Below are 25,906 nucleotides of genomic sequence, written 5' to 3'. Positions count from 1 at the left end.
TGCAGGATGTCACCCCCCCACCTTACCATATAATTCCCCATGCAGGATGTCACACCCCCCTCCCTTATAATGCACCATGCAGGATGTCACACACCCCCCTCCCTTATAACGCCCCATCCATGATGTCACACCCTCCCTCCCTTATAATGCCCCATGTAGGATGTCACACACCCCCCTCCCTTATAATGCCCCATGCAGGATGTCACCCCCCCTTATAATGCCCCATGCAGGATGTCACACCCCCCTCCCTTATAATGCACCATGCAGGATGTCACACACCCCCCTCCCTTATAATGCCCCATCCATGATGTCACACCCTCCCTCCCTTATAATGCCCCATGCAGGATGTCATACACCCCCTCACTTATAATGCCCCATGCAGGATGTCACCCCCCCCACCCCACCATATAATTCCCCATGCAGGATGTCACACACCCCCACCCCACTATATAATGCCCCATGCCCCCATACAATAAAAAAAAAATCAAATACTCCGGACTCCTCCTTACCGCTCTGCGCTGTGACGACTCAGGAGAGAGCGTGGTGTAAAGATGTCACCGCACCCTCTGACCTGTGCAGCAGCCACGGAAGAGAAAGGAGCTGCTGCGGAGGCACGGGGAGAGGTAAGTATTGCGCCGGGTGCCGGGGCCCTGAGCAAGCGGGGGGGGGCGGGTGCTGGCACCGCTCTCCTCTGTTCATGGGTCCCATAGCATGGTGGAGTGCCTGATGGCGAGTGGGCCCCCCCGCCTGCTCAGGGCCCGGGCGCTTGCCCGGGTGCGCCGGGTGCTGACGCCGACCCGGCCCGGCGGCGGTCTCGCCCGCACCGCTTGTGCGGGGGCAAAATTGCCAGGGCGTATTTATATGCATCAGGCCCATGAGGCCAAGGGCACAGATACGTATTAGTACACCCTGGGCCAGAAATGGGTTAAATTGGATGAAAAAAATACACAGGTCCATCAAGTTCAAACTTTCTCCACCAGTTATATATTCTATATTGCTAGATTATTTATAACCCACAATGACATTAGCTGTAAGAAAAGCAACTGACCATTTTATAAATGCTGTTATTGTATCTGCCATTGCTACCTCTTGTGGTCGGGCATGTCACAGTCTGACTGCTCTAATTATAAAGAACCCTTTCCTATTTAGCTGCCAGAATTACTTTTCCTCCACAAATAATGTATTTCCCCTAGTCCTTTTTAAAGTCCTTGGAAGTAATTAGTTAATTACTTGAACTTGAAGAGGCAATTTGCATATTAAATTTCCCAGAGGAGCATTGCACTGCGAATAAGCCTCCTTACCTTGGCATGCTAGAGCCGGTTTGTCAATCTCCACAAGGAGAAACATTACCCCTTAGACCTCAGTAATTTAGCTAAAAAACCTATTGCTCAACATTGTCTTTAAAAGCTCCAACCTTAATAATGAATAATAATATTAATTTAATTTATATAGTGCCAACATATTCTGGTAATTGAATTGGTATATATATGTATATATATGTATATACACTGCTCAAAAAAATAAAGGGAACATTCAAATAACACATCCTAGATCTGAATGAATGAAATCTTCTCTTTGAATACTTTGTTCTGTACAAAGTTGAATGTGCTGACAGAAAAATCACACAAAAATCATCAATAGAAATGAAATTTATTAACCAATGGAGGCCTGGATTTGGAGACACCCCCAAAATTAAAGTGGAAAAACACACTACAGGCTGATCCAACTTTGATGTAATGTCCTTAAAACTAGTCAAAATGAAGCTCAGTATTGTGTGTGGCCTCCACGTGCCTGTATGACCTCCCTACAATGCCTGGCCATGCTCCTGATGAGCTTGCGGATGGTCTCCTGTGGGATCTCCTCCCAGACCTGGACTAAAGCAACCGCCAACTCCTGGACAGTTTGTGGTGCATGGAGCGAGACATGGCATCCCAGATGTGCTCAATCGGATTCTGGTCTGGGGAACGGGCAGGCCAGTCCATAGTTTCAATGCTTTAATCTTGCAGGAACTGCTGATACACTCCAGCCACAAGAGGTCTGGCATTGTCCTGCATTAGGAGGAACGTAGGGCCAACCGCACCAGCATATGGTCTCACAAGGGGTCTGAGGATCTCATCTCGGTACCTAATGGCAGTCAGGCTACCTCTGGCGAGAACATGGAGGGCTGTGCGGCCCTCCAAAGAAATGCCACCCCACACCATTACTGACCCACTGCCAAACCGGTCATGCTGAAGGATGTTGCAGGCAGCAGATCACTCTCCATGGCTTCTCCAGATTCTGTCACTTCTGTCCCATGTGCTCAGTGTGAACCTGCTTTCATCTGTGAGGAGCACAGGGCACCAGTGGCGACTTTGCCACTCCTGATGTTCTGTGGCAAATGTCAATTGTCCTGCAGCCTGTGAGCACAACCCCCATCTGTAGATGTCGGGCCCTCATACCACCCTCATGGAGTCGGTTTCAAACCATTTGTGCAGACACATGCACCTTTGTGGCCTACTGGAGGTCATTTTGCAGGGCTCTGTCAGTGCTCCTCCTGTTCCTCCTTGCACAAATGCGGAGGTAGCGGTCCTGCTGCTGGGTTGTTGCCCTCCTATGGCCCCCTCCATGTCTCCTGGTGTACTGGCCTGTCTCCTGGTAGCACCTCCAGCCTCTGGACACTACGCTGACAGACACAGGAAACCTTCTTGCCACAGTTCGCATTGATGTGTCATCCTGGATGAGCTGCACTACCTGAGCAACTTCGGTGGGTTGTAGAGTCCGTCTCATGCTACCACGAGTGTGAAATCACAACCAACATTCAAAAGTGACCAAAACATCAGCAAGAAAGCATTGATACTGAGATGTGGTCTGTGGTCCCCACTTGCAGAACCACTCCTTTATTGAGTGTGTCTTGATAATTGCCAATAATTTCCATCTATTGTGTATTCCATTTGCACAACAGCAAGTGAAACTGATTGTCAATCAATGTTGCTTCCTAAGTGGACAGTTTGATTTCACAGAATTTTGATTTACTTGGAGTTATATTCTGTTGTTTAAGTGTTCCCTTTATTTTTTGGAGCAGTGTATATATGATAGAGAGAGAGAGATAGATATTCATATCACACATGGTACAATAAAGGAATGTTAAGATGTGTGGGCTATGTTGCTGGATGAGTCTGGTCTAGCTCCATTTAATCTAACTAGAGAGCACACTTATTCAAAGGTAAAAAGTTAAGGCAGTGTTGGAATTATATGAGGCATCCACTATTGTGTGTAATGACAATTTAAAGGATAAACTTATTTTTTACACCTTCCTTTCAGATTTAACCATTTAAATGCCACTGTCATTCTAGAATTTGAACGCACCAACTTCCATTGGTTTTTCCGTGAAACATTGGGCACCACTCCCGCCACTGCTATCTTGGTACGCTCGATAAGAGACTATGATATACACTATATACTGCAATACTGTGATATTAAAGTCAATAGTATAAGCGATCGAATAACCACAGGTTCAAATCCCTTAAGGGAAGTAAAAATATTGTAAAAGAATAAAAAAAGTAAAATAAAAAAAAGTAAAAAAAAAAATAATCACCCACTCCACCCTAAACAATTACAGTTCATCAACTAATTATTCAAAATTAACAATTTTCAAAGTGTAAAAGAAATATACATACATACATACCTGAAAATATGATAAATAAAAAAAGTACTTTGATTTTTATTGGTTGTTTTTAAAGAAAGTCACAGTTACTTTGCTGACAATTTACTGTGCTGAAATTTCCAAAATAGTATAATAAAATGTCCACATGATGTATATTTCTTTACTCATCTTCAAAGTCTTATGGCTTTTCTTTGACAAATCCAGCTGTTTAGACTTTTGCAAATCTCGGAATTATAACTAGCTGATCTTAATACACAATGATTTTCTTCAGAAGTGATTTTGAAATTGAGCCTTTTAAAGAAAAGGAGGCACAACATCAATAAGAAGATTGGCATTTAGCAATGATGGAACACTTTGGCAGTACAGCTGTGGCCAAAAGTTTATAGACTGAAATTTATGTAGTTTGGTTTCTGCATTTCACCCTGGTAGTTGGATATCAGCTTGTGGTCCAAATCCGGTCTGATGGCCGCCCATTTCTGCCTAAATTGTGGTTAGTTTTATCACAAGTTCTGTGTTTTTGTTTGTCCACCCACTTTTTGAGGATTGACCACAGGTTCTCAACGTTTTATTCACTGGGCTACATAGTTATCCCTTTTGTCTTGTGACATGGAGCTCAATCATAATGGGATAACCATTGTTCATCACTAAATTGCTCCTGGATGATTTTAAGTTGCTCTTGGAGAATGTTTAGATACCATTCTTTATTTATGGCTGTGTTCTTAGGCCCCTTTTTAAAGCAACTGATCTGCTTTTATAGTTGAATCAGTATGGCAGAGTGACATCAGTTGCTTTGTCCTTGTTAACAATTTCTCCAGAGCTAATGAGAAGGTCATTGAAATTATGTAAGAAGGAAATTTTGTGGCAGGGCTTAAAATCAGTGGAAATGTTTTTTGTTTTTTTTGGAATGAAGTTAATTTCCAAGGCAAGTAATGACTTTGCAATTTTTTTCAATTCATTATTTTTTGATAATAATCTAGAGTAAATGCAAATTACTCATATAAAATTTTAAGCAGCAAACTTTTTTTTGGTGAAAACCAAAATTTGCTTCAGTCTTAAAAATTTTGACCATGATTGTACTACAATTTTAAAGCAATCTATAATCGGTAAGTTTTTAAGTAAAATATATGACTTTTCCATGAATGTCTAAATTGTATGAAAAGAAATAGCCGTCAAAGGACAATACATACCTGGTTACAGAAATGGATACTTACTGAAAGGCCTTGCAGGATTCACAAGTTACCCAAGTCCAGTTTCTTTTATTGGTATCAAAATATAGTCCAATCCAGCAGTTTGCTTCTTTAGAAACCATTTGATCCAAAAAATTCTGTTTTTAAAAAAGTTGTACAACACAAATGTGTGATCATCCTTTTTTGCCCTTTTGTCCCCCCCCCTCCTCCCAAAATCTATAACTTTTTTAACTTTTCTGCTGATATAGCCATATGAGGGTCAGATGGGCTGCCTATCATTATATAAGTGCACCCCATAGGGATAGACACCTCAATTCCTCCCACCAACAATTGCATGTACATAGCACAGCTCAACTCTATACACTCTATATCTTCTAACAATAGAATGTAATGTTTATATAAACAAAATTAACAGATGTGTAAAGGGGTTTCCTCACTAACTGCATCCATTTCTACAGGATAGGTATAAAATGTATGCTCATTGAGGGCCTTAAAGTTTTCTGAGAAAATGGGGTGATAGTACACTTACATTCCTTTCTATCAGATTAATGGAGAATAGTTGTAGATATTTTAATTATTCACCACTCTCCAATCATGGTAATCTTGACATCTTTGATGATCACACAGAAGTTTAATAAAGATTGGCAACCTGGCATATCTTTCTAGTTTTCTATAAATTTACCATTTGCTCTTGATTTTCTAATACCAGAAGATGAGAATTCATCTGGATACAAAAGTCCTGACTTTCCTTCCAACTTTTAATTTGATTATTAGTAGAAATGAAGTAACAGTTTTCCTGAAAGAGCTTCCAGTCTGCCGGACAAAGTTTACATTCTGAAAAGAGAATGATGAGCAAGAAACTTATAAATCTTGCAGGTTGAATAGAATTCTTAGAAAGTTCACTTGTGGTTCCTAATCATTGTTTATAACTGAAAGGAGGAACAGAGAAATGAAAAAAATTTAAAAATTCTTACTATGACACAATATATCAAGTATTTTTTAAATTGCAGTTAATTTTTGCTTTTCTCTTTTTTTCTGCCTTTTATATTACTTAATTGCTTCTATAAAAGCTTGTTACTTCTTTATTTGGTATATAAAAAAACAGAACTCAGTTTCGAGTGACTTCTACCTGAAAATAGGAGAATAATGTATTTACTCAAGTTTCTCATAACCAGCAGAGATGTGGTTGTCTACTTATTCTAGTTATCAACCACATATCCCATATTACGTCACTTCCATACCAAACCACGTATATGGCTTTTGTTGAAACAAGACGGTCCAAAAATTAACCAGTAAACCAGCTTTGTGTGATGTATCTAGACTTCCACTATTACTATTCTTTGTTGTATCAAGCACACCAAGTTAGACACTAACACAACACTATTACCCTCTGCAGAGAACCACTTGACTGGCATGGAAGAATATGATGGGTCTCATTAATTTTTTACATTGCTGTGGCAAAATGAAAGCTGAGCTTTGATTGCTTGCTATGGGCAATTAAGACAACTTTATAACAAGGGCTTTTTCACACGTTGTGCTTTTGCTGTGCTTTTTTCCACTGAAAAATTGCAGTATTTTACAGTACCAGCAAAGTTCTGAGATTTGAACTATCAAACCATTTTTTCAAATCTGCAGCATCTTAGTTCTTTACTTCTATTTGCATAATTTTTCACCCATTCAAATAAATAAGAAAAAACACATCAAATATGCATAAAAAATGTGCATTTTTTTTCTGCCAACACTCTGGGTTTTCCTCCAGAAAAATCTAAGCATTATTCTGTACAAACTACAAGCTGAGAAAAAAGACTATTGCTTCGTGTTTTCTGATACATCAGACATTGGCCTCCCTCCTCTTCTCTTTTTAAATGTCACTTTTTGTCAGTGTCTCTTTTGTGGTGTGACAATAAAATACATACTTTTTTTTATTACATGTTATTGTGTATATATTGTTATATGTGGGTGTTTGTCAGTAGTATTTGATTAAATTTGTTATTCAAGTACTAATTTTGTGGGGTTTTTGGAGGTGTTAATAAATTAATTATTATGTTAACTCCAGGTACAGACCAAACCAATTTGCTACTGAAATAACTAAAGGAATCTGATAGGTTGCTGAAAACACCATAATTACAGGTCATTTCCATTCATGAAATCTGAAATCTTTCTTACTTCAGTATGAATAATGTTATTCTTTAAGAGCAGACTTATGTCATTTTTCTATGTAATTTACCATTTTTCTGTTCACTTGTTGCATTTGGAACACTAATGCACAACTCATCTCGCACATCATGAACTGAAAAATTCTCCATAAACTGTGTATTCAGTGTGTTTGTTCCATTTCCAAAGTGCATTTGATAAGCTGTAATAAAAACAAATTATAGTAGTAGATTTAAAGTAAAATAGCAATGACATATAGTTAAAGAAGACCTGTCATCAAGTCAAAAATCACCAATTTTTGTTTTTATTTCATTCCCGCTGCTCTCGAGTATTCCACTTTAAAAAAAAAGTCATACGGTTCCAAAAATATGGGTCTTTTCATTCAGTACTAATTTTTCTTTCCTTTCCAAGGGGACATGACCGCAGTTTCTGCTAAATGTAGCGATACCCCAAATGTGATCGGAATCTACTGTTTGGGCACATGACACAGAACGAAAGAAGAGCTTTTAGGGTATGTGCACACGGTGCGAATCTGCTGCGGTTTTGACGCTACAGAATTTCCGCACCATTTCCGCACCAAATATGCAAATTAGCTTACTTGCGGTTTTTGGTGCGGTTTTTACATGTGGTTTTGCAGCATGCATTTTTTGATGCTGCTTTTATGCATGCATTTTTCATATCTTCATGTTGAAATTAGAGAATATTTTTTTTTAAAACAAACTCTATTGATCATCATGTAGCATTTTTGTGTGCGTTTCCGCTGCAGTTTTTACACATGTGGATTTTCCTCATCTAATGCAAGTCTATGGGGAAAATCCGCATGTGTTTCCGCAAGAGAAATAGACATGCTACGGATCTGAAAAACGCACCTCATGTAAGTTTCCGCAGGTGATCCGCAGGTGCAAAAACATGCACAGTGGGCATGGGATTTCTTGAAATCCCATCCACTGTGCTGTAACATCTGGCCACTGCGGTTCTGACGCAGCATAAAAACGCAGAGTCAAAAACTCAGCAAATCCGCACCGTGTGCACATACCCTTCGACTTTTGGAAACCAAATTTGTTTGGAATAAATTTCAGCTGTCATGTCACAAAAACTGTAGAAAACTCTTAAAATTGACCAAATTTTGGAAACCAGCACCTCACAGCAACTTCTTAAAATTTTGTAACATTAGGCCATTAAAAAAGAAAAATTAAGTTTTACAAAATGTTGCTTTAGCCCCAAATTTTTATTTTATGTGAGTTCATCAATTCCACATTTGTGGTTGGAAATTATTGTTTCAACATAAGGCAGAGCACTACTTGATTTTTGGAGCACAATTTTGCCTGGAATACATTGTGGACACTATTTCGCATTTGCACTGACACTGCAAAAAGTAGAAATCCCACACAAATGTTCCCATTTTGTAAACATTTTGAAAAAGTCAAAGTATTCATCTGCGGGTATACTAAGCATTGTTTTTAACACATAGTTGCTTTACAAAATTTTATAACATTGGGCTATAAAATTAAAAAAGTACATTTGTTTCATTTTCCCAAGGTGCAATAGGAGATATTGGACCCATAACTTGTCAATTTCTTCCAAACATGGCCTATCTTCCATATGCAGTTGAAAACTAATGTTTAGACACATTACAGGGGCACAGATGTTTCTGGGAGATGCCAAATCAGCAGAAAATCCACACAAATTACCCTATTTTGGAAACTTTACATCTCAGAGAATTTATCTAGAGGTGTAATGAGTGCTTTTTACCTTACCCTGCAGGAATTTCACCTAATTCTATGCCATTGGGCTGTGTAGAAATTAAAAAATATATATTTGTAATTTTTTTTATTCATTAATAAGTAGATTTAGCACAAAATTAAAAACTAAAATTAATTGGCAAATAAAAGAAAAATAAAATAAAAAAATGTAATTTGTAAATACATTAGTAAGTAAATTTAGCTAAAAACTTTTACCAACGCTAATAAGAAAATGTGCCACGTAATTTATTTCTCTTAAGTATGTCAATACTCTATATTTGGTCAAATACTGCTGTTTGGCACATGGCAAGGCTCAGAATATTTTACAGACACTTTTCTGAGCTCCCACAGTGCAGTAATACACTGAGGGAAATTATTTATTGGTGTAGTGATTGTTATCAGTGTTGTCCAGAAATTAGTGCACAGTATGTATTGCAGAGTTAAAATTGCAAATATGCCATTTTAGTGCCTAACACGAAGTGCCCAGCTGGAACTTCTGGAGACATGCACTTCATAAATTGTTAAAAAGGTTGATCAGGACTTTACAATTGATAACCTATCTCAGCATAAGATTAGTGGCTGTCTAACACCTCTATTGGTCAGATTAAAACTACTCTACATCATTCCCAAGAAGACTCATGGCTGTACTAGCTCAAAAGGGTGCTTCTACTCAATACTGAGCAAAGGGTCTGAATACTTATGACCATGTGATATTTCAATTTTTCTTTTTTAATCAATTTGAAAAAAATTTCTACATTTCTGTTTTTTTCAGTCAAGATGGCGTACAGAGTGTACTTTAATGAGAAAAAAAATGAACTTTTAGAATTTACCAAATGGCTGCAATGAAACAAAGAGTGAAACATTTAAAGGGGTCTGAATACTTTCCGTACCCACTGTAAGTCTCCCTATGATATTTTGCCCTCTCCATGAGGAGAAACTTTACCCCTTAAATACTGCATTAAAAAACTCTCACCCAGCCAACAATTGGATGGCTTTTGCTTTTGGAGAAGATACTGATTTGGCTTTATATCATAACGCTTTTTATAGGGTTTGCACTGACTTCTAGGATTGCTACCTCCAGAAGATGGCAGAGAACCACTTGACTGGCATGGAAGAATATGATGGGTCTCATTAATTTCTTACATTGCTCTGACGAAATGAAAGCTGAGCTTCGATTGCTTGCTATGGGCAATTAAGACAACTTTATAACAGGGGCTTTTTTACACGCTGTGTTTTTGCTGTGCTTTTTTCCACTGAAAAATTGCCGTGTTTTACAGTAGCAGCAAAGTTCATGAGATTTCTGAAATCTTATGCACATGCTGCTTATGTTTTCCTTGATGATTTGAACTATCAAACCATTTTTCAAATCTGCAGCATCTTAATTCTTTACTGCTGTTTGCACCATTTTTCACCCATCAAATGAATAAGAAAAAAACACATCAAATATGCATAAAAAATGTGCATTTTTTTTCTGCCAACTCTCTGGGTTTTCCTCCAGAAAAATCTGCTGCAAATACTCAACCTGTGCTCATACCTAAGACGGTTGACTAAGAATCATTCTGTACAAACCACACGCTGAAAAAAGAAAGACTATTTTTGATGGTCCAGTCTGAATTGCTTCCTGTTTTCTGATACATCAGACATTCGCCTCTCTCCTCTTCTCTTTTTAAATGTCATTTTTTGTCAGTGTCTCTTTTGTGGTTTGACAATAAAATACATGCTTTCTTATTACATGTTATTGTGTATATATTGTTATATGTGGGTGTTTGTCAGTAGTATTTGATTAAATTTGTTATTCCAGTACTACTTTTGTGGGTTTTTGGAGGTGTTAATAAATTCATTATTATGTTAACTCCAGGTACAGACATAAATTAGAAAGGTTTCCCAGGACTAACAACGAATTTGCTACAGAAATAACTGAAGGAATCTGATAGGTTGCAGAAAACACCATAATTACAGGTCATTTGACTATTTTCCATTCATGAAATCTAAAATGTTTCTTACTTCAGTATGAATTATGTTATTCTTTGAGAGCAGACTTATGTCATCTTTCTATATAATTTACCATTTTTCTGTTCACTTGTTGCATTTGGAACAATAATGCACAACTCATCTCGCACATCATGAACTGAATAATTCTCCATAATATTTGCCGTACCCACTGTAAGTCTGTCTATGACATTTTGCCCTCTCCTTGAGGAGAAACTTTTCCCCTTAAATACTGCATTAAAAACCTTTCACCCAGCCAACAATTGGATGACTTTTCCTTTTTAAGAAGATACTGAGATTTGGCTTTATATCATAACGCTTTTTATAGGGTTTACATTGACTTCTAGGATTGCTACCTCCAGAAGGTGGAAATAGAGACTAGAGATGAGCGGTGTTCGACTCGAACTGTTCGCCAGTCTCAAATTCGAGCTGTTTTGGGTGGTGTTCGAGCCGTTTGGCGAACACGAACAATTTGAAAAAAATTTGGCTGTTCAAGGTTATGTTCGATAACTGTTCGTGCACCAAAATCATAGCTTGATTTTTTCTCAGTAATGCTGAAAATTAATGTTAATACGCAGTTTGAGTGTACAACGGGGCGGGGGTAGGGGCAGGGGATGGATCTCTTTATAAATAATAAAGATCTCCATTTTTTTTCTCTTTCCCGCATTTACAGTGGGGAGGTGCAATCTGTCAGCCTATCAGCAGCGCACACACGGAGCGAACTGCTTTTTTTCACACAATCAAGGGCATGTGTCATTCGCAGTGTATGTCACATGTCGTTGCCCTATAAGACCAAGCCATTTTCCCCGTCGCCACCATTTTCTCACTGCTGCAGCTGCGTGTTAGACGGCACCGCTGTTGCTGTGTGCGCTATACTTTGTTAATTTCAAGCTAATTTTCGCACAAATCTACAGATAGCTTGGGAGTAGGGAATAGTTGTGATTGCAGTCCTTTTAAGGACTAGGTTACATCATTTCCTACGACTTTTATCAGGCAGGTCTGTGCTCTTAAATAGATAGGTTGGAAGAAAAGACTAATTGTAATTGCAGTCCTTTTCAGGGCTAGGCTACATCAGTTCCTATTACTTTTATCAGGCAGGTCTGTGCTCTTAAATAGATAGGTTGGGAGTAAAGACTAGTTGTAATTGCAGTCCTTTTGAGGGCCAGGTTACATCAGTTTCTTTCACTTTTTGCCAGGCAGGTCTGTTTTAGTGCTGTGCAAGTTTTTTTCACAGCATTTGGCTAAATCTAGCAATGCAAATCCTTTTTGGCCTCTTGCAGTGTGTGTTGATCAGTGGAGTAGACTATCTGTGTTGCAAGCTACACCACCTGTGAATAGAATACCAATTTTTTTACTGCACCTAGTGAAGTAAAACCTTTTGGGCATAGCATCATTCTATTAGTCCATCTACACTAACCTCCATCAGATTGCAAATTCAAAATAATTTTTATCTGCATCTAGCTCTGAAAAAATATTTCGGCTTGTAGCAGTGTGTGGGACTTGTTCTATTAGTCCATCTATACTAACCTCCACCAGGTTGTAAATTCAAAATAATTTTTATCTGCATCTAGCTCTGAAAATATATTTCAGCTTGTAGCAGTGTGTGGGACTTGTTCTATTAGTAGATTTATACTAACCTCCACCAGGTTGCAAATTCAATATCATTTTTATCTGCATCTAGCTCTGAAAAAATATTTGGGCTTCGGCTTGTAGAAGTGTGTCGAACTTGTTCTATTAGTAGATTTATACTAACCTCCACCAGGTTGCAAATTCAAAATAATTTTTATCTGCATCTAGTTCTGAAAAAATATTTTGGCTTGTAGCAGTGTGTGGGACTTGTTCTATTAGTCCATCTATACTAACCTCCACCAGGTTGCAAATTCAATATAATTTTTTTCTGCATCTATCTCTGAAAAAATATTTCGGCTTGTAGCAGTGTGTGGGACTTGTTCTATTAGTCCATCTATACTAACCTCCACCAGGTTGCAAATTCAATATAATTTTTTTCTGCATCTAGCTCTTAAAAAATATTTCGGCTTGTAGCAGTGTGTGGGACTTGTTCTATTAGTCCATCTCTACTAACCTCCACCAGGTTGCAAATTCAATATAATTTTTTTCTGCATCTAGCTCTGAAAAAATATTTCGGCTTGTAGCAGTGTGTCGAACTTGTTCTATTAGTCCATCTATACTAACCTCCACCAGGTTGCAAATTCAATATAATTTTTTTCTGCATCTAGCTCTGAAAAAATATTTTGGCTTGTAGCTGTGTGTGGGACTTGTTCTATTAGTCCATCTATACTAACCTCCACCAGGTTGCAAATTCAATATAATTTTTTTCTGCATCTAGCTCTGAAAAAATATTTCAGCTTGTAGCAGTGTGTGGGACATGTTCTATTAGTCCATCTGCAGTACAGACCAAAAGTTTGGACACACCTTCTCATATAAAGATTTTTCTGTATTTTCATGACTATGAAAATTGTACATTCACACTGAAGTCATCAAAACTATGAATTAAAGCATGTGGAATTATATACTTAACAAAAAAGTGTGAAACAACTGAAAATATGTCTTATATTCTAGGTTCTTCAAAGTAGTCACCTTTTGCTTTGATGACTGCTTTGCACACTCTTGGCATTCTCTTGATGAGCTTCAAGAGGTAGTCACCGGAAATGGTTTTCACTTCACAGGTGTGCCCTGTCAAGTTTAATAAGTGGCATTTCTTGCCTTATAAATGGGGTTGGAACCATCAGTTGTGTTGTGCAGAAGTCTGGTGAATACACAGCTGATAGTCCTACTGAATAGACAGTTAGCTGCTTTTTTCTTGCCATAATACAAATTCTAAGTAAAGAAAAATGAGTGGCCATCATTACTTTAAGAAATGAAGGTCAGTCAGTGCGAAAAATTGGGACTGTCAACCCACAGTCAGCCAGTCGATGAGGTCAGCAGAGGAGGTGGAGGAGGATGCTAGTGACGACGAGGTTAGGTTGCGCCTTCCTGCACAGAGACGTAGTACTGGAAGCACGTCAACAACTGCATCCTCAAACACAAGTCTGCCTCTGACCACAAGTCGTGGTGGCTCTTCAGGTCGCATGGGTGCTAAGCCTCGCATAGCCTGGGCATTTATTCAGATCGATAAAGATGACCCAACTCGTGTTATCTGTAACATTTGTCAGCAAAAGCTAAGTAGAGGCCAAAAAATACATAGTTTGAGTACTTCATGCATGAACCGGCACATGGATATGAAGCATAAGTTGCAGTGGGAAGCTCACTGTGCTACATTGCAGCCGAGCTGGCCGGGCCAACCACAGTCTGCCAAATCTTGTGCATCCGCGGCCTCTTCATCCACTGTGACTGGGGGGACAGCAGTCACACCTGTTTTGGGACGCAGACCTGCCACCTCTTTACCCGCAACAGCCAGCGTGATTGGCAGGTCATCATTTTCTTTGGAGGTGGAAACACCAGCTGGTGTTCAGCGCTGTCCGACATCGATAGCACCACCTTTGGATCAAGGCAACCTAACATGTCCGCCTGCATCTTCCTCACAGACCAGCAGTTTGCCGGGGACACCCTTCTCAACCCCGTCTAAGAACAACAGCCAGCCCTTGGTCCCTCAGATGTGGACAAGTAAAAGACAATTTCCTCCTAGCCATGAGAAAGCTAAGAGTTTGAATTTCACCATCTGCAAGCTCTTGGCTACAGAAATGCTGCCTTTCCGCCTGGTGGACACAGAGGATTTTCGAGACCTTATGTCCGTCGCAGTGCCCCAGTACCAGATGCCCAGTCGGCACTACTTCTCAAAGAAAGGTGTGCCTGTGCTCCACCAGCATGTCGCACACAACATCACCGCTTCTTTGAGAAACTCTGTGTGTGACAGGGTGCATTTCAACACAGACACTTGGACAAGTAGGCATAGACAGGGGCATTAAATGTCGCTGACTGGGCACTGGGTAACTATGGTGACAGCAGGACAAGGGGCTGCTGTCCAAGTCTTGCCGTCCCCACGAGTTGTGCGTCAATCCTCTTTATCTCGAAGTTCCTCCACTGCTTCTGCCTCCTCAACCTCCTCTCGGTCCTCCACCTGTACCCAAAGCCTGTCTGGTCATGCCACAATTTTTCTAACTGTGCAGAAGGGATCCTGCACACCTCCTTACTATGCTGGCAGCAGGGCTCAACGTCATCAGGCAGTTTTTACTTAGAAATGTCTGGGAAATGTGAGTAACACAGCTGAGGAGTTGTGGTCTGGAGAACCAGTTTCATGAATGGTTGTCTCCACTGGACCTGAAACCAGGGAAGGCCGTGTGCGACAAACCTGGGTGCAGCCCTTCGCCGGGGCAATGTCACACACGTGCCTTGTATGGCTCACGTGTTGAACCTGGTTGTCCAGCAATTTTTAGCCCACTATCCCGGACTAGATGGCTTCTGCAAAGGGCACGGTCGCTGTGTGCTCACTTCCGCCATTCGCATCCCACAGCTCAGCGACTTACATTTCTACAGAATTTGTTGGGCCTGCCACTTCACCGGCTAAAATGTGATGTGCCTACACGGTGGAATTCAACTCTGCACATGTTGCAGCGACTGTGGCAGTACCGACAAGCCCTGGTGCAATACGTTCTGACGTATAGCCTGGGCCAACGAGATCCAGTGGTGGGGCAAATCACGCTGGAGGTGTGGTCTCAGATCAGGGACCTATGCACCCTTCTGCACAGTTTTGAAATGGCGACGAAGATGTTTAGTGCTGACGATGCCATTATCAGCATGACTATTCCAGTGATTTACATGCTGGAGCACATGTTAAACAGAATTCGTAGTCAGGTGGTGGCACAAGAGCAGGTGGAGGAAGTAGAGTAGGAGGAGTTGTATGCGGAAGGGCTAACATCTGCAAGGTCCAGACGGTCAGCAGCAACAAGGCAGCAGGCATGTGACGGTGGGGGAGATGGTTTTACCAGGGCGCATGGTAGCATCCAAACTAGTGAGGAAGGTGCAGGAGCCCAGGAAGAAGTGGAGGACGAACTGATGGAAGACTCATCAGATGAGGGAGACCTTGATCACATTTCGGTTGTGCGAGGTTGGGGGGAGAGGGCAGAGGAAGGAAGCATGATTGTTACCTTGCCACCAAAACAACAGGGACTTGGTGCTCCTGGATGCGCAACACACATGAGTGCCTTCTTGCTGCACTACCTGCAACATGACCATCGAATTGTGAAAATTAGAAATAATCCTGACTACTGGGTTCCCACACTGTTAGATCCCCGGTACAAAAGTAAATTTGCAGAAATTATTTCTGCCATAGAAAGAGATGCACGCATGCAGGAGTATCAGCAGAGACTGTTGCAGAATCTTACATGTGCTTTTCCACAAAACACTAGTCGTGCGTATAGTGAATCTCACAGTTCCAGCTTGCCAACCATGGGACCGTCAAGTGTTCAGCACTCAAAACGTAACAGAAACACGGTATCTGCTTGTAACATCAATCTTGCGGAATCATTTCACCACTTTTTTAGCCCATCCTTTGCAATGCCACAGGAGTCAAGAAGTCTGACACATAGTCAACGCCTAGAGACGATGGTACAGGAGTATCTCCAAGTAAACATTGAAGCCATGACTGTGTCACTGGACCCTTGCTCTTTTTTGGCTTCGAATCTGGATAAATGGCCGGAGCTCGCCACTTACGCCTTGGAGATCTTGTCATGCCCTGCAGCCAGCGTTCTGTCTGAACGTGTGTTCAGCGCTGCTGGTGGTGTGCTGACAGAAAAGCGCACGCGGCTCTCCACTGATAATGTAGACAGACTCACGTTCATAAAAATGAACAAATCATGGATCCGAAACGACTTTTCTACCCCTGTGTCATCCTGGGGAGAGTAAAAGCTTGATGATTTGTTAAAATCACCTCACCAACCATTTTAAGCTTTCAAATTACTAATCATGTTTATCTGTATCTTGGCTGGAAAATAATTTGGGCCTTGTAGCAGTGTGCAGTATTGATTCTATTAGGCCATCTATACTAAACTCCACCAGATTTAAAATTACTAATCATGTTCATCTGTATCTTGGCTGGAAAATAATTTGGGACTTGCACCAGTGTGCAGTACTGATTTTATTAGGCCATCTATACTAAACTCCACCAGATTTTAAATTACTAATCATGTTTATCTGTATCTTGGCTGGAAAATAATTTAGGCCTTGTAGCAGTTTGCAGTACTGATACTATTAGGACATCTATACTAAGCTCCACCAGCTGTGAAATTAATAATAATTTTTAGCTGTATCTAGCCCGGAAAATAATTTTGGGGATCCTAGATGCACAAGACACATGAGTGCCTTCTTGCTGCATTACCTGCAACATGACCCTCAGATTGTCAGAATTCTAAATAATCCTGACTACTGGGTTGCCACACTCTTAGATCCCCCACACTCTTCGATTAACCTTTTCATTTTAACAAAGAACGAAAAAATGGTCATTTTTGAAATTATAAGCATTAGCAGGTTATTAGAAACTGAAATCAAACAGTTTTCAACTCAAAACTTTATTCTAGGTGATGTTACATTTGCACATAGGACCCCTTGTTCGAAAGGAGCTTCTGAACTATCTTGTCCATTGAATTTGTCAGGTTTTGGATGGTTTCTGCTTCAATTGTTTTGCATGAGGAGAGAATACCCTCCCAGAGCTGTTGCTTAGATGTGAACTGCCTCCTGCCATCATAGACACTCCTTTTGATGATGCTCCAGAGGTTCTCAATGGGGTTGAGGTCAGGGGAGCATGGGGGTCACACCATAAGTTTGTCCCCTTTTATGCCTATATCAGCCAGAGATGCAGATATGTTATGTTCAGCATGAGACGGTGCATTATCATGCATGAAAATGATCTTGATGCGGAATACACAGTTCTTCTTCTTGAACCATGGCGTGAAGTGCTGTTTGAGAAACTCCACATACATTATGGAGTTCATCTTTACCTCTTCAGAGATCCTAAAGGGGCCGACAATCTCTCTCCCCATGATTCCAGCCCAAAACATTACTCCACCTCCTCCTTGTTGGCGCTGTAGCCGTGTTTGCATGGGGTGTCCATCAACCAGCCATCCTTTACTCCATCCTTCTGGACCATCGAGCATTGCACAGCACTCATCGGTGAACAAAACAGTTTTGAAGTCAGTCTTCATGTATTGTTTGGCCCACTGGAGCCATTTCTGCTTGTGTACAGTGGATAGAGGAGGTCGACAGGGTGGCTTATGCACAGCTACAAACCTCTGAAGGACCCTGCATGTTGTTGTTCGGGGGACGTTGGAGGCACCAGCAGCTTCAAAAACTTGTCTGCTGCTATGACAAGTTTTTTTTGCCGCTGCTCTTTTAATCTGACGTAATTGCCTGTAGGAAAGAGTCCTCAATTTTCCCTTATCAGCACGCACACGTGTGTACTGTGAATAAGCTACATACTTCTTGATTGTGCGATGATCAGGATGAAGTGTCTTGGCAATGTTGATAGTAGTCATGCCTTGACCTAAACACTCCACAATTTGTTGCTTCTCAGCAGCCGACACATCCTTTTTCTTTCCCATTTTGGCAGAAAATGTAGGCTGCTTAATAATGTGGGACAGCCTTCTTAAGTAGTCTTGCTTTTCATTGGACACACCTGCCAAACTAATTAGCACAGGTGTCTGCAATTGCTTACAGTGATATAAAGAGCCCTGACACACATCACCATCAATGAGTTTAACTGACAAACAAAAAAATTCTTACCTTATCACTCCTAAACACTTTTTGCATAATAATTTGGAACACAGTGTACATGTGCTTTTCCAAAAAACACCAGTGGTTCACATAGTGAATCTTACAGTTCTAACTTGAAAACCGTGGTCTGTATGGAGTTGTTCAATACAGGGACCAAAATTAAGATAACATAGATGGGAGAGGTCTCTATGAATACGAATTCCTAAGTATTTGATACCCTGTGAGGGCAAGGCAAAGGGAAAGTTGGACTGGATGGAATTCTGTATGGATTTGGGGAGGGAGACATCGAGGGCCTTAGACTTAGCTGCATTGATTTTAAAATTTGACCATGTAACAAAGTGATCTACTTCAGCCATAACAGCAGGGATGGATATATGTGATTGAGTGATATATACTAGGACATCATCAGCAAATGCAGAGCACTTGTACTCGGTGCCTCCCACCTCAATCCACCTAATATTGGGGTAATGGCGAATTGATGAGAGCAGGTGCTCCATCACTAGGATGTATAAGAGAGGGGACAGAGGACTAGAGATGAGCGTTGTTTGACTCGAACTGTTCGCCAATCTCAAATTCGAGCTGTTTTGGGCGGTGTTCGAGCCGTTCGGCGAACACGAACGATTTGAGAAAAATTCGGCTGTTCGAGGTTATGTTCGATAACTGTTCGTGCACCAAAATCATAACTGGATTTTTTCTCAGTAATGATGAAAATTAATGTTAATACGCAGTTTGAGTGTACAGCGGGGTGGGGGGAGGGGCAGGGGATGGATCTCTGCAGAAATAATGAAGATCTCCATCTTTTTTTTCTCTTTCCCGCATTTACAGTGGGGAGGTGCAATCTGTCAGCCTATCAGCAGCGCACACACGGAGCAAAGTGCTTTTTTTCACACAAGCAAGGGCATGTGTCATTGGCAGTGTATGTCACATGTCCTTGCCCTATAAGACCAAGCCATTTTCCCCATCGCCACCATTTTCTCACTGCTGCAGCTGCGTGTTAGACGGCACCGCTGTTGCTGTGTGCGCTATACCTTGTTAATTTCAAGCCAATTTTCGCACAAATCTACAGATAGCTTGGGAGTAGGGAATAGTTGTGATTGCAGTCCTTTTAAGGACTAGGATACAGCATTTCCTACGACTTTTATCAGGCAGGTCTGTGCTCTTAAATAGATAGATTGTGGGAGTAAAGACTAATTGTAATTGCAGTCCTTTTCAGGACTAGGTTACATCAGTTCCTATCAGTTTTTGCCAGGCAAGTCTGTGCCAGTGCTGTGCAAGTTTTTTTCACAGCATTTGGCTGAATCTAGCAAAGCTAATCCTTTTTGGCCTATTGCAGAGTGTGTTAGTCAGCGGAGTAGCCTATCTGTGTTGCAAGATATACCACCTGTGTATAGAATACCAATTTTTTTACTGCACCTAGTGAAGTAAAATCTTTTGGGCATAGCATCATTCTATTAGTCCATCTATACTGACCTCCATCAGGTTGCAAATTGAATATAATTTTTTTCTGCATCTAGCTCTGAAAAAATATTTGGGCTTCTAGCAGTGTGTGGGACTTGTTCTATTAGTCCATCTATACTGACCTCCATCAGGTTGCAAACTGAATATAATTTTTTTCTGCATCTAGCTCTGAAAAAATATTTGGCCTTCTAGCAGTGTGTGGGACTTTCTCTATTAGTCCATCTATACTGACCTCCATCAGGTTGCAAATTAAAAATAATTTTTATCTGCATCTACCTCTGAAAAAATATTTGGGCTTCTAGCTGTGTGTGGGACTTGTTCTATTAGTTCATCTATACTGACCTCCATCAGGTTGCAATCTGAATATAATTTTTTTCTGCATCTAGCTCTGAAAAAATATTTGGCCTTCTAGCAGTGTGTGGGACTTTCTCTATTAGTCCATCTATACTGACCTCCATCAGGCTGCAAATTAAAAATAATTTTTATCTGCATCTAGCTCTGAAAAAATATTTGGCCTTCTAGCAGTGTGTGGGACTTTCTCTATTAGTCCATCTATACTGACCTCCATCAGGTTGCAAATTAAAAATAATTTTTTGTCTGCATCTAGCTCTGAAAAAATATTTGGCCTTCTAGCAGTGTGTGGGACTTGTTCTATTAGTCCATCTATACTGACCTCCATCACGCTGCAAATTCAAAATAATTTTTTGTCTGCATCTAGCTCTGAAAAAATATTTGGCCTTCTAGCAGTGTGTGGGACTTTCTCTATTAGTCCATCTATACTGACCTCCATCAGGTTGCAAATTAAAAATAATTTTTATCTGCATCTACCTCTGAAAAAATATTTGGGCTTCTAGCTGTGTGTGGGACTTGTTCTATTAGTCCATCTATACTGACTAGTGTTGAGCCACCCCCGTAGTGTTCGAGTTCGGTTCGTCGAACACCCATGTGTTCGCCGAACTGTTCGTCGAACTGTTCGTCGAACACCGTTAAAACCAATGGCAGGCAAACAAAAACACATAGAAACACATAGAAAACACCTTCAAAGGTGTCCAAAAGCTGACAAACTGCTCAGAAGACATAAATAACACATGGAAAAGTGACAAGTACATATAGTCATGCGAAAATAAAAGAGGTGGAGGAGTAAAAGGAGGGGGAGACACAGATATAGGCATGTCATGCCCTTCTAAAATCCAAAAAGTGAGAAGCCGACACGGCCAGTCCGCTCCTGCCCGTGCCACCTCCGTGTCGCCGGGTTTGTGCCAGAGCCGCGGTGAACCCTGATGGCCAGCCCCCCTCTCCCAATACTGGTGCCTGTCCGCTGGTGGGTCGAGCGAGCCCCCCTGTGGTGGAGGCAGCTCTAAGCTTTTTAATTTAAATTGTCTCTCTAATTTGAATGAATACACTTTAAATCCATTTACAAGGATCTATTGGAGGGCAAGTCTCATGCCAGCAGCCGCGTAATTCCAGCTCCAGTAGCGTCCACTAAAGCTGCTGCAGTTAAAAAGCTTTTATAAGGATCGAGCTCGGCTGTCCACCGCAAGGCATCCTACTGCCAGTCCCAGCCCCTATGCCTTGGGGTGCCTCCTGATGCTCTTCACTGAGTATCCCGTGGTCCCGAAGCATTTCCTTTGAAAAAATGAAGTGTCCAAACTACAGGTGGTGTAGCTTGCTTAACAGCCGGGATAATCCGCTGACTAGCAGACACTGCTACTAGGCACAAAGTATTTCCTGGGCTAGATGCAGTTAAAAATTTGTAATTAGATACTCTCGTTGGATGCTGAGAAAGCATTCCTTAGAGTCTCCTGGCACGCCATATATGATTCTCTTAAAAAGCTTGGGTTGGGGGTCTAGGGGACCCTTTTATAGCCAAAATCACAGCCCTGTATCGCAATACGTCACCTAGGCTGAAGATAAATGGAACTGTAGCACCCTGAGGGCTCGGTTGCTACAGAGGTATTGCACCTCACCCAGAGGTGTGATATCTCACTCTCAGGTAAGGATGTAGTGTGGATCAGGACCCGACACCTGCATGCATTACACCACATTGCCGTGGGGCAGGGCGACCAATATGCCCCTGAGATGGGCACGACAGTCCCTGTCCCTGGCTGGAGTGGGGGGAGGGAACACTGAGGAAGGGGAACCCTGTAGTGCAGGAGCAGGGAGGAAGCAGTTCCTGGGTGCATTGAGAAGGGAGTATAAAAGGTGGGCACCATCTTAGTTCAGTGCAGAGAAGTCTGAGCAGAAGTGGCAGGGAGCAGGGGCTCTGCATGAGCTCTGCTCCGGAGGCGGGCCTAGTAACAGAGGCCCAGGCCTGGAAGAGGGAGAAGGAAGGAAGAGGAGCGGAGAAGGCTCCAGGAACGAGGAATGAAGGGATCTCAGGGGTGCGGACGGGCGAGTCGCCACCGCACGCCAGAATCCACCTGCGTGGAGGGGTCAGGCCAAAGGGGGAGACCGGTCCCCGAAACTAGTGGAGGCAGGAAACGACCCTCAGCTAGAAACAGGAGGCTGTGACATTTTATGTGGCGCAGCCCCTCGCTACACCCGCTAGGAAGGCACCACATAGGGTCAGGGAAACTGGCGCCAAGTTTACCAAGAGGAGGATCGAGGCAGCCGGACAGAAGGGTTGGTAAGAAAGGCCAGACAAAGGACACACAAAGGGGGTCCTGTGAAGCACTCCAAAGTTATCTGGGAGTTGTTTGAGCCCCTCACCTGGTGAGCACAGTACGACGTGGGCAGCCGTTACCTGCAGACGTGGTCTGGATAATAAGAACTGTGAGTAAAGGCCCTGGACTGCATCACTGACTCCGTGTCATTACTGCTGCTGCCCTGCACCATCACCCCCATCCTCCGCATACACTGCCCTGAGGCTATACTCCTCCCGTGGGGAGTTATGCTACGCTCTGCTGCACCAACAACACCAGCCTCAGCGGTCTGCCCTGGAGCGGCGGTTCACTCTGACCGCAATCCACGGGTGGCGTAGTCGGACATTTAAACATCAAAACCACATAAATAGTTCCGCCACTGGTTTGACCGCCCTGAGCCACGGAACCGGGTTGCCGCCACGGAGACTACAACCACCAGCATCCACCAAAAAGGGTCCGGCTCCGGGTGTCCCAAGGCCCAGGGGGCGCGTCAGAACATTTTCATCACCTTTCACAATCACCAATGGGACAAGGCAGGGATGTTCTCTGTCCCCTCTCTTATACATCCTAGTGACGGAGCACCTGCTCTCATCAATTCGCCATAACCCCAATATTAGGTGGATTAAGGTGGGAGGCACCGAGTACAAGTGCTCTCTATTTGCTGATGATGTCCTAGTATATATCACTCAATCACATATATCCATCCATGCTGTTATGGCTGAAATAGATCACTTTGTTACATGGTCAAATTTTAAAATCAATGCAGCGAAGTCTGAGGCCCTCGATGTCTCCCTCCCCAAATCCATATAGGATTCCATCCAGTCCAACTTTCCCTTTGCCTGGCCCTCACAGGGTATCAAATACTTAGGATTTCCTATTCATAGAGACCTCTCCCATCTATGTTATCTTAATTTTGGGCCCTTTATTGAACAACTCCATACAGACCACGGTTGGCAAGTTAGAACTGTAAGATTCACTACGTGAACCACTGGTGTTTTGTGGAAAAGCACATGTACACTGTGTTCCAAATTATTATGCAAAAAGTGTTTAGGAGTGATAAGGGAAGAATTTGTTTGTTTGTCAGTTAAACTCATTGATGGTGATGTGTGTCAGGGCTCTTTATATCACTGTAAGCAATTGCAGACACCAGTGCTAATTAGTTTGGCAGGTGTGTCCAATGAAAGGCAAGACTACTTAAGAAGGCTCTCTCACATTATTCAGCAGCCTACATTTTCTGCCAAAATGGGAAAGAAAAAGGATGTGTCGGCTGCTGAGAAGCAACAAATTGTGGAGTGTTTAGGTCAAGGCATGACTACAATCAACATTGTGCGATGATCAGGATGAAGTGTCTTGGCAATCAAGAAGTATGTAGCTGATTCACAGTACACACGTGTGCGTGCTGATAAGGGCAAATTGAGGACTCTTTCCTACAGGCAATTACGTCAGGTTGAAAGAGCAGCGGCAAAAAAGCCTTGTCATAGCAGCAGACAAGTTTTTGAAGCTGCTGGTGCCTCCAACGTCCCCCGAACAACAAGATGCAGGGTCCTTCAGAGGTTTGCAGCTGTGCATACGCCATCCTGTCGACCTCCTCTATCCACTTCACACAAGCAGAAACGGCTCCAGTGGGCCAAACATTACATGAAGACTGATTTCAAAACTGTTTTGTTCACGGATGAGTGCCGTGCAGCGCTCGATGGTCCAGATGGATGGAGTGGAGGATGGCTGGTTGATGGACACCCCACGCAAACACGGCTACAGCGCCAACAAGGAGGAGGTGGAGTAATGTTTTGGGCTGGAATCATGGGGAGAGAGATTGTCGGCCCCTTTAGGATCCCTGAAGGCGCTAAAGATGAACTCCATAATGTATGTGGATTTTCTCAAACAGCACTTCCTGCCATGGTTCAAGAAGAAGAACCGTGTATTTCACAGCAAGATCATTTTTCTGCATGATAATGCACCATCTCATGCTGCACATAAAACATCTGCATCTCTGGCTGATATGGGCATAAAAGGGGACAAACTTATGGTGTGACCCCCATGCTCCCCTGACCTCTACCCCATTCAGAACCTTTGGAACATCATTAAAAGGAGTGTCTATGATGGCGGGAGGCAGTTCACATCTAAGCAACAGCTCTGGGAGGGTATTCTGTCCTCATGCAAAACAAGTGAAGCAGAAACCATCCAAAACCTGACAAATTCAATGGACGAGAGAGTTCAGAAGCTCCTTTCGAACAAGGGGTCCTATGTGAAAATGTAACATCACCTAGAATAAAGTTTTGAGTTGAAAACTGTTTGATTTCAGTTTCTAACAACCTGCTAATGCTTATAATTTCAAAAATGACCATTTTTTTGGTCTTTATTAAAATGAAAAGGTTGATCGAAAAGTTTGGGGGATCTAAGAGTGTGGCAAGCCAGTAGTCATGATTACTTCGAATTCTGACAATATGAGGGTCATGCTGCAGGTAGTGCAGCAAGAAGGCACTTATGTGTCTTGCGCATCTCGGAGCCCCAAAATTATTTTCCGGGCTAGATGCAGCTAAAAATTATTTTTAATTTTAAATCTGGTGGAGCTTATTATAGATGGCCTAATAGGATCAGTGCTGCACACTGCTACAAAGCCCAAATTATTTTCCAGTCAAGATACAGATAAACATGATTAGTAATTTGAAAGCTTAAAACGGTTGGTAGGGTGATTTTAAACAATCATCAAGCTTTTACTCTCCCCAGGATGACACAGGGGTAGAAAAGTAATTTCGGATCCATGATTTGTTCATCTTTATGAACGTGAGTCTGTCTACATTATCAGTGGAGAGCCGCGTGCGCTTATCTGTCAGCACACCACCAGCAGCGCTGAACACACGTTCAGACAGAACGCTGGCTGCGGGGCATGACAAGATCTCCAAGGCGTAAGTGGCTAGCTCCGGCCATTTATCCAGATTGGAAGCCCAAAAAGAGCAAGGGTCCAGTGACACAGTCGTGGCTTCAATGTTTACTTGGAGATACTCCTGTACCATCGTCTCTAGGCGTTGACTATGTGTCAGACTTCTTGTCTCCTGTGGCCTTGCAAAGGATGGGCTAAAAAAGTGGTGAAATGATTCCGCAAAATTGATGTTACCAGCAGATACTGTGGTTCTGTTACGGTTTGAGTGCTGAACACTTGACGGTCCCACGGTTGGCAAGTTGGAACTGTGAGATGCACTACATGCACCACTGGTATTTTGTGGAAAAGCACATGTAAGATTCTGCAACATATGGCAGGAATAATTTCTGCAAATTTACTTTTGTACCGGGAATCTAACAGTGTGGCAACCCAGTAGTCAGGATTATTTCTAATTCTCAAAATTCGAGGGTCATGTTGCAGGTAGT

The 25,906-nt window shown here is 42.0% G+C and overlaps 1 protein-coding gene across 4 annotated transcripts in view; it reads right to left on the bottom strand.

Moving 5' to 3' along the window:
• Positions 1–706: 706 nt before the first annotated feature.
• Positions 707–25,906, bottom strand: part of LOC141271249 (killer cell lectin-like receptor subfamily F member 1) — a 67,061-nt gene continuing 41,861 nt past the window's right edge. For all 4 annotated transcript variants that reach the window (XM_073681370.1, XM_073681369.1, XM_073681368.1 and 1 more), the window contains 4 exons: positions 7,058–7,186; positions 5,513–5,664; positions 4,855–4,967; positions 707–3,934 (listed from right to left, as the gene is read on the bottom strand). In XM_073681370.1, coding sequence (XP_073537471.1) covers positions 3,814–3,934; positions 4,855–4,967; positions 5,513–5,664; positions 7,058–7,186 — 515 coding nt within the window. In that variant the 3' untranslated portion in view covers positions 707–3,813. The remainder of the gene's footprint in view (positions 3,935–4,854; positions 4,968–5,512; positions 5,665–7,057; positions 7,187–25,906) is intronic.

The sequence above is a fragment of the Phyllobates terribilis genome, unplaced genomic scaffold (assembly GCF_046119375.1).
Source record: "Phyllobates terribilis strain yellow unplaced genomic scaffold, ASM4611937v1 Scaffold_5__5_contigs__length_657084704, whole genome shotgun sequence".
In the NCBI taxonomy this organism is placed as follows: Eukaryota; Metazoa; Chordata; class Amphibia; order Anura; family Dendrobatidae; genus Phyllobates; species Phyllobates terribilis.
The sequence above is the reverse complement of the archived record's forward strand: the minus strand, read 5'-3'. Positions and strand labels throughout refer to the sequence as shown.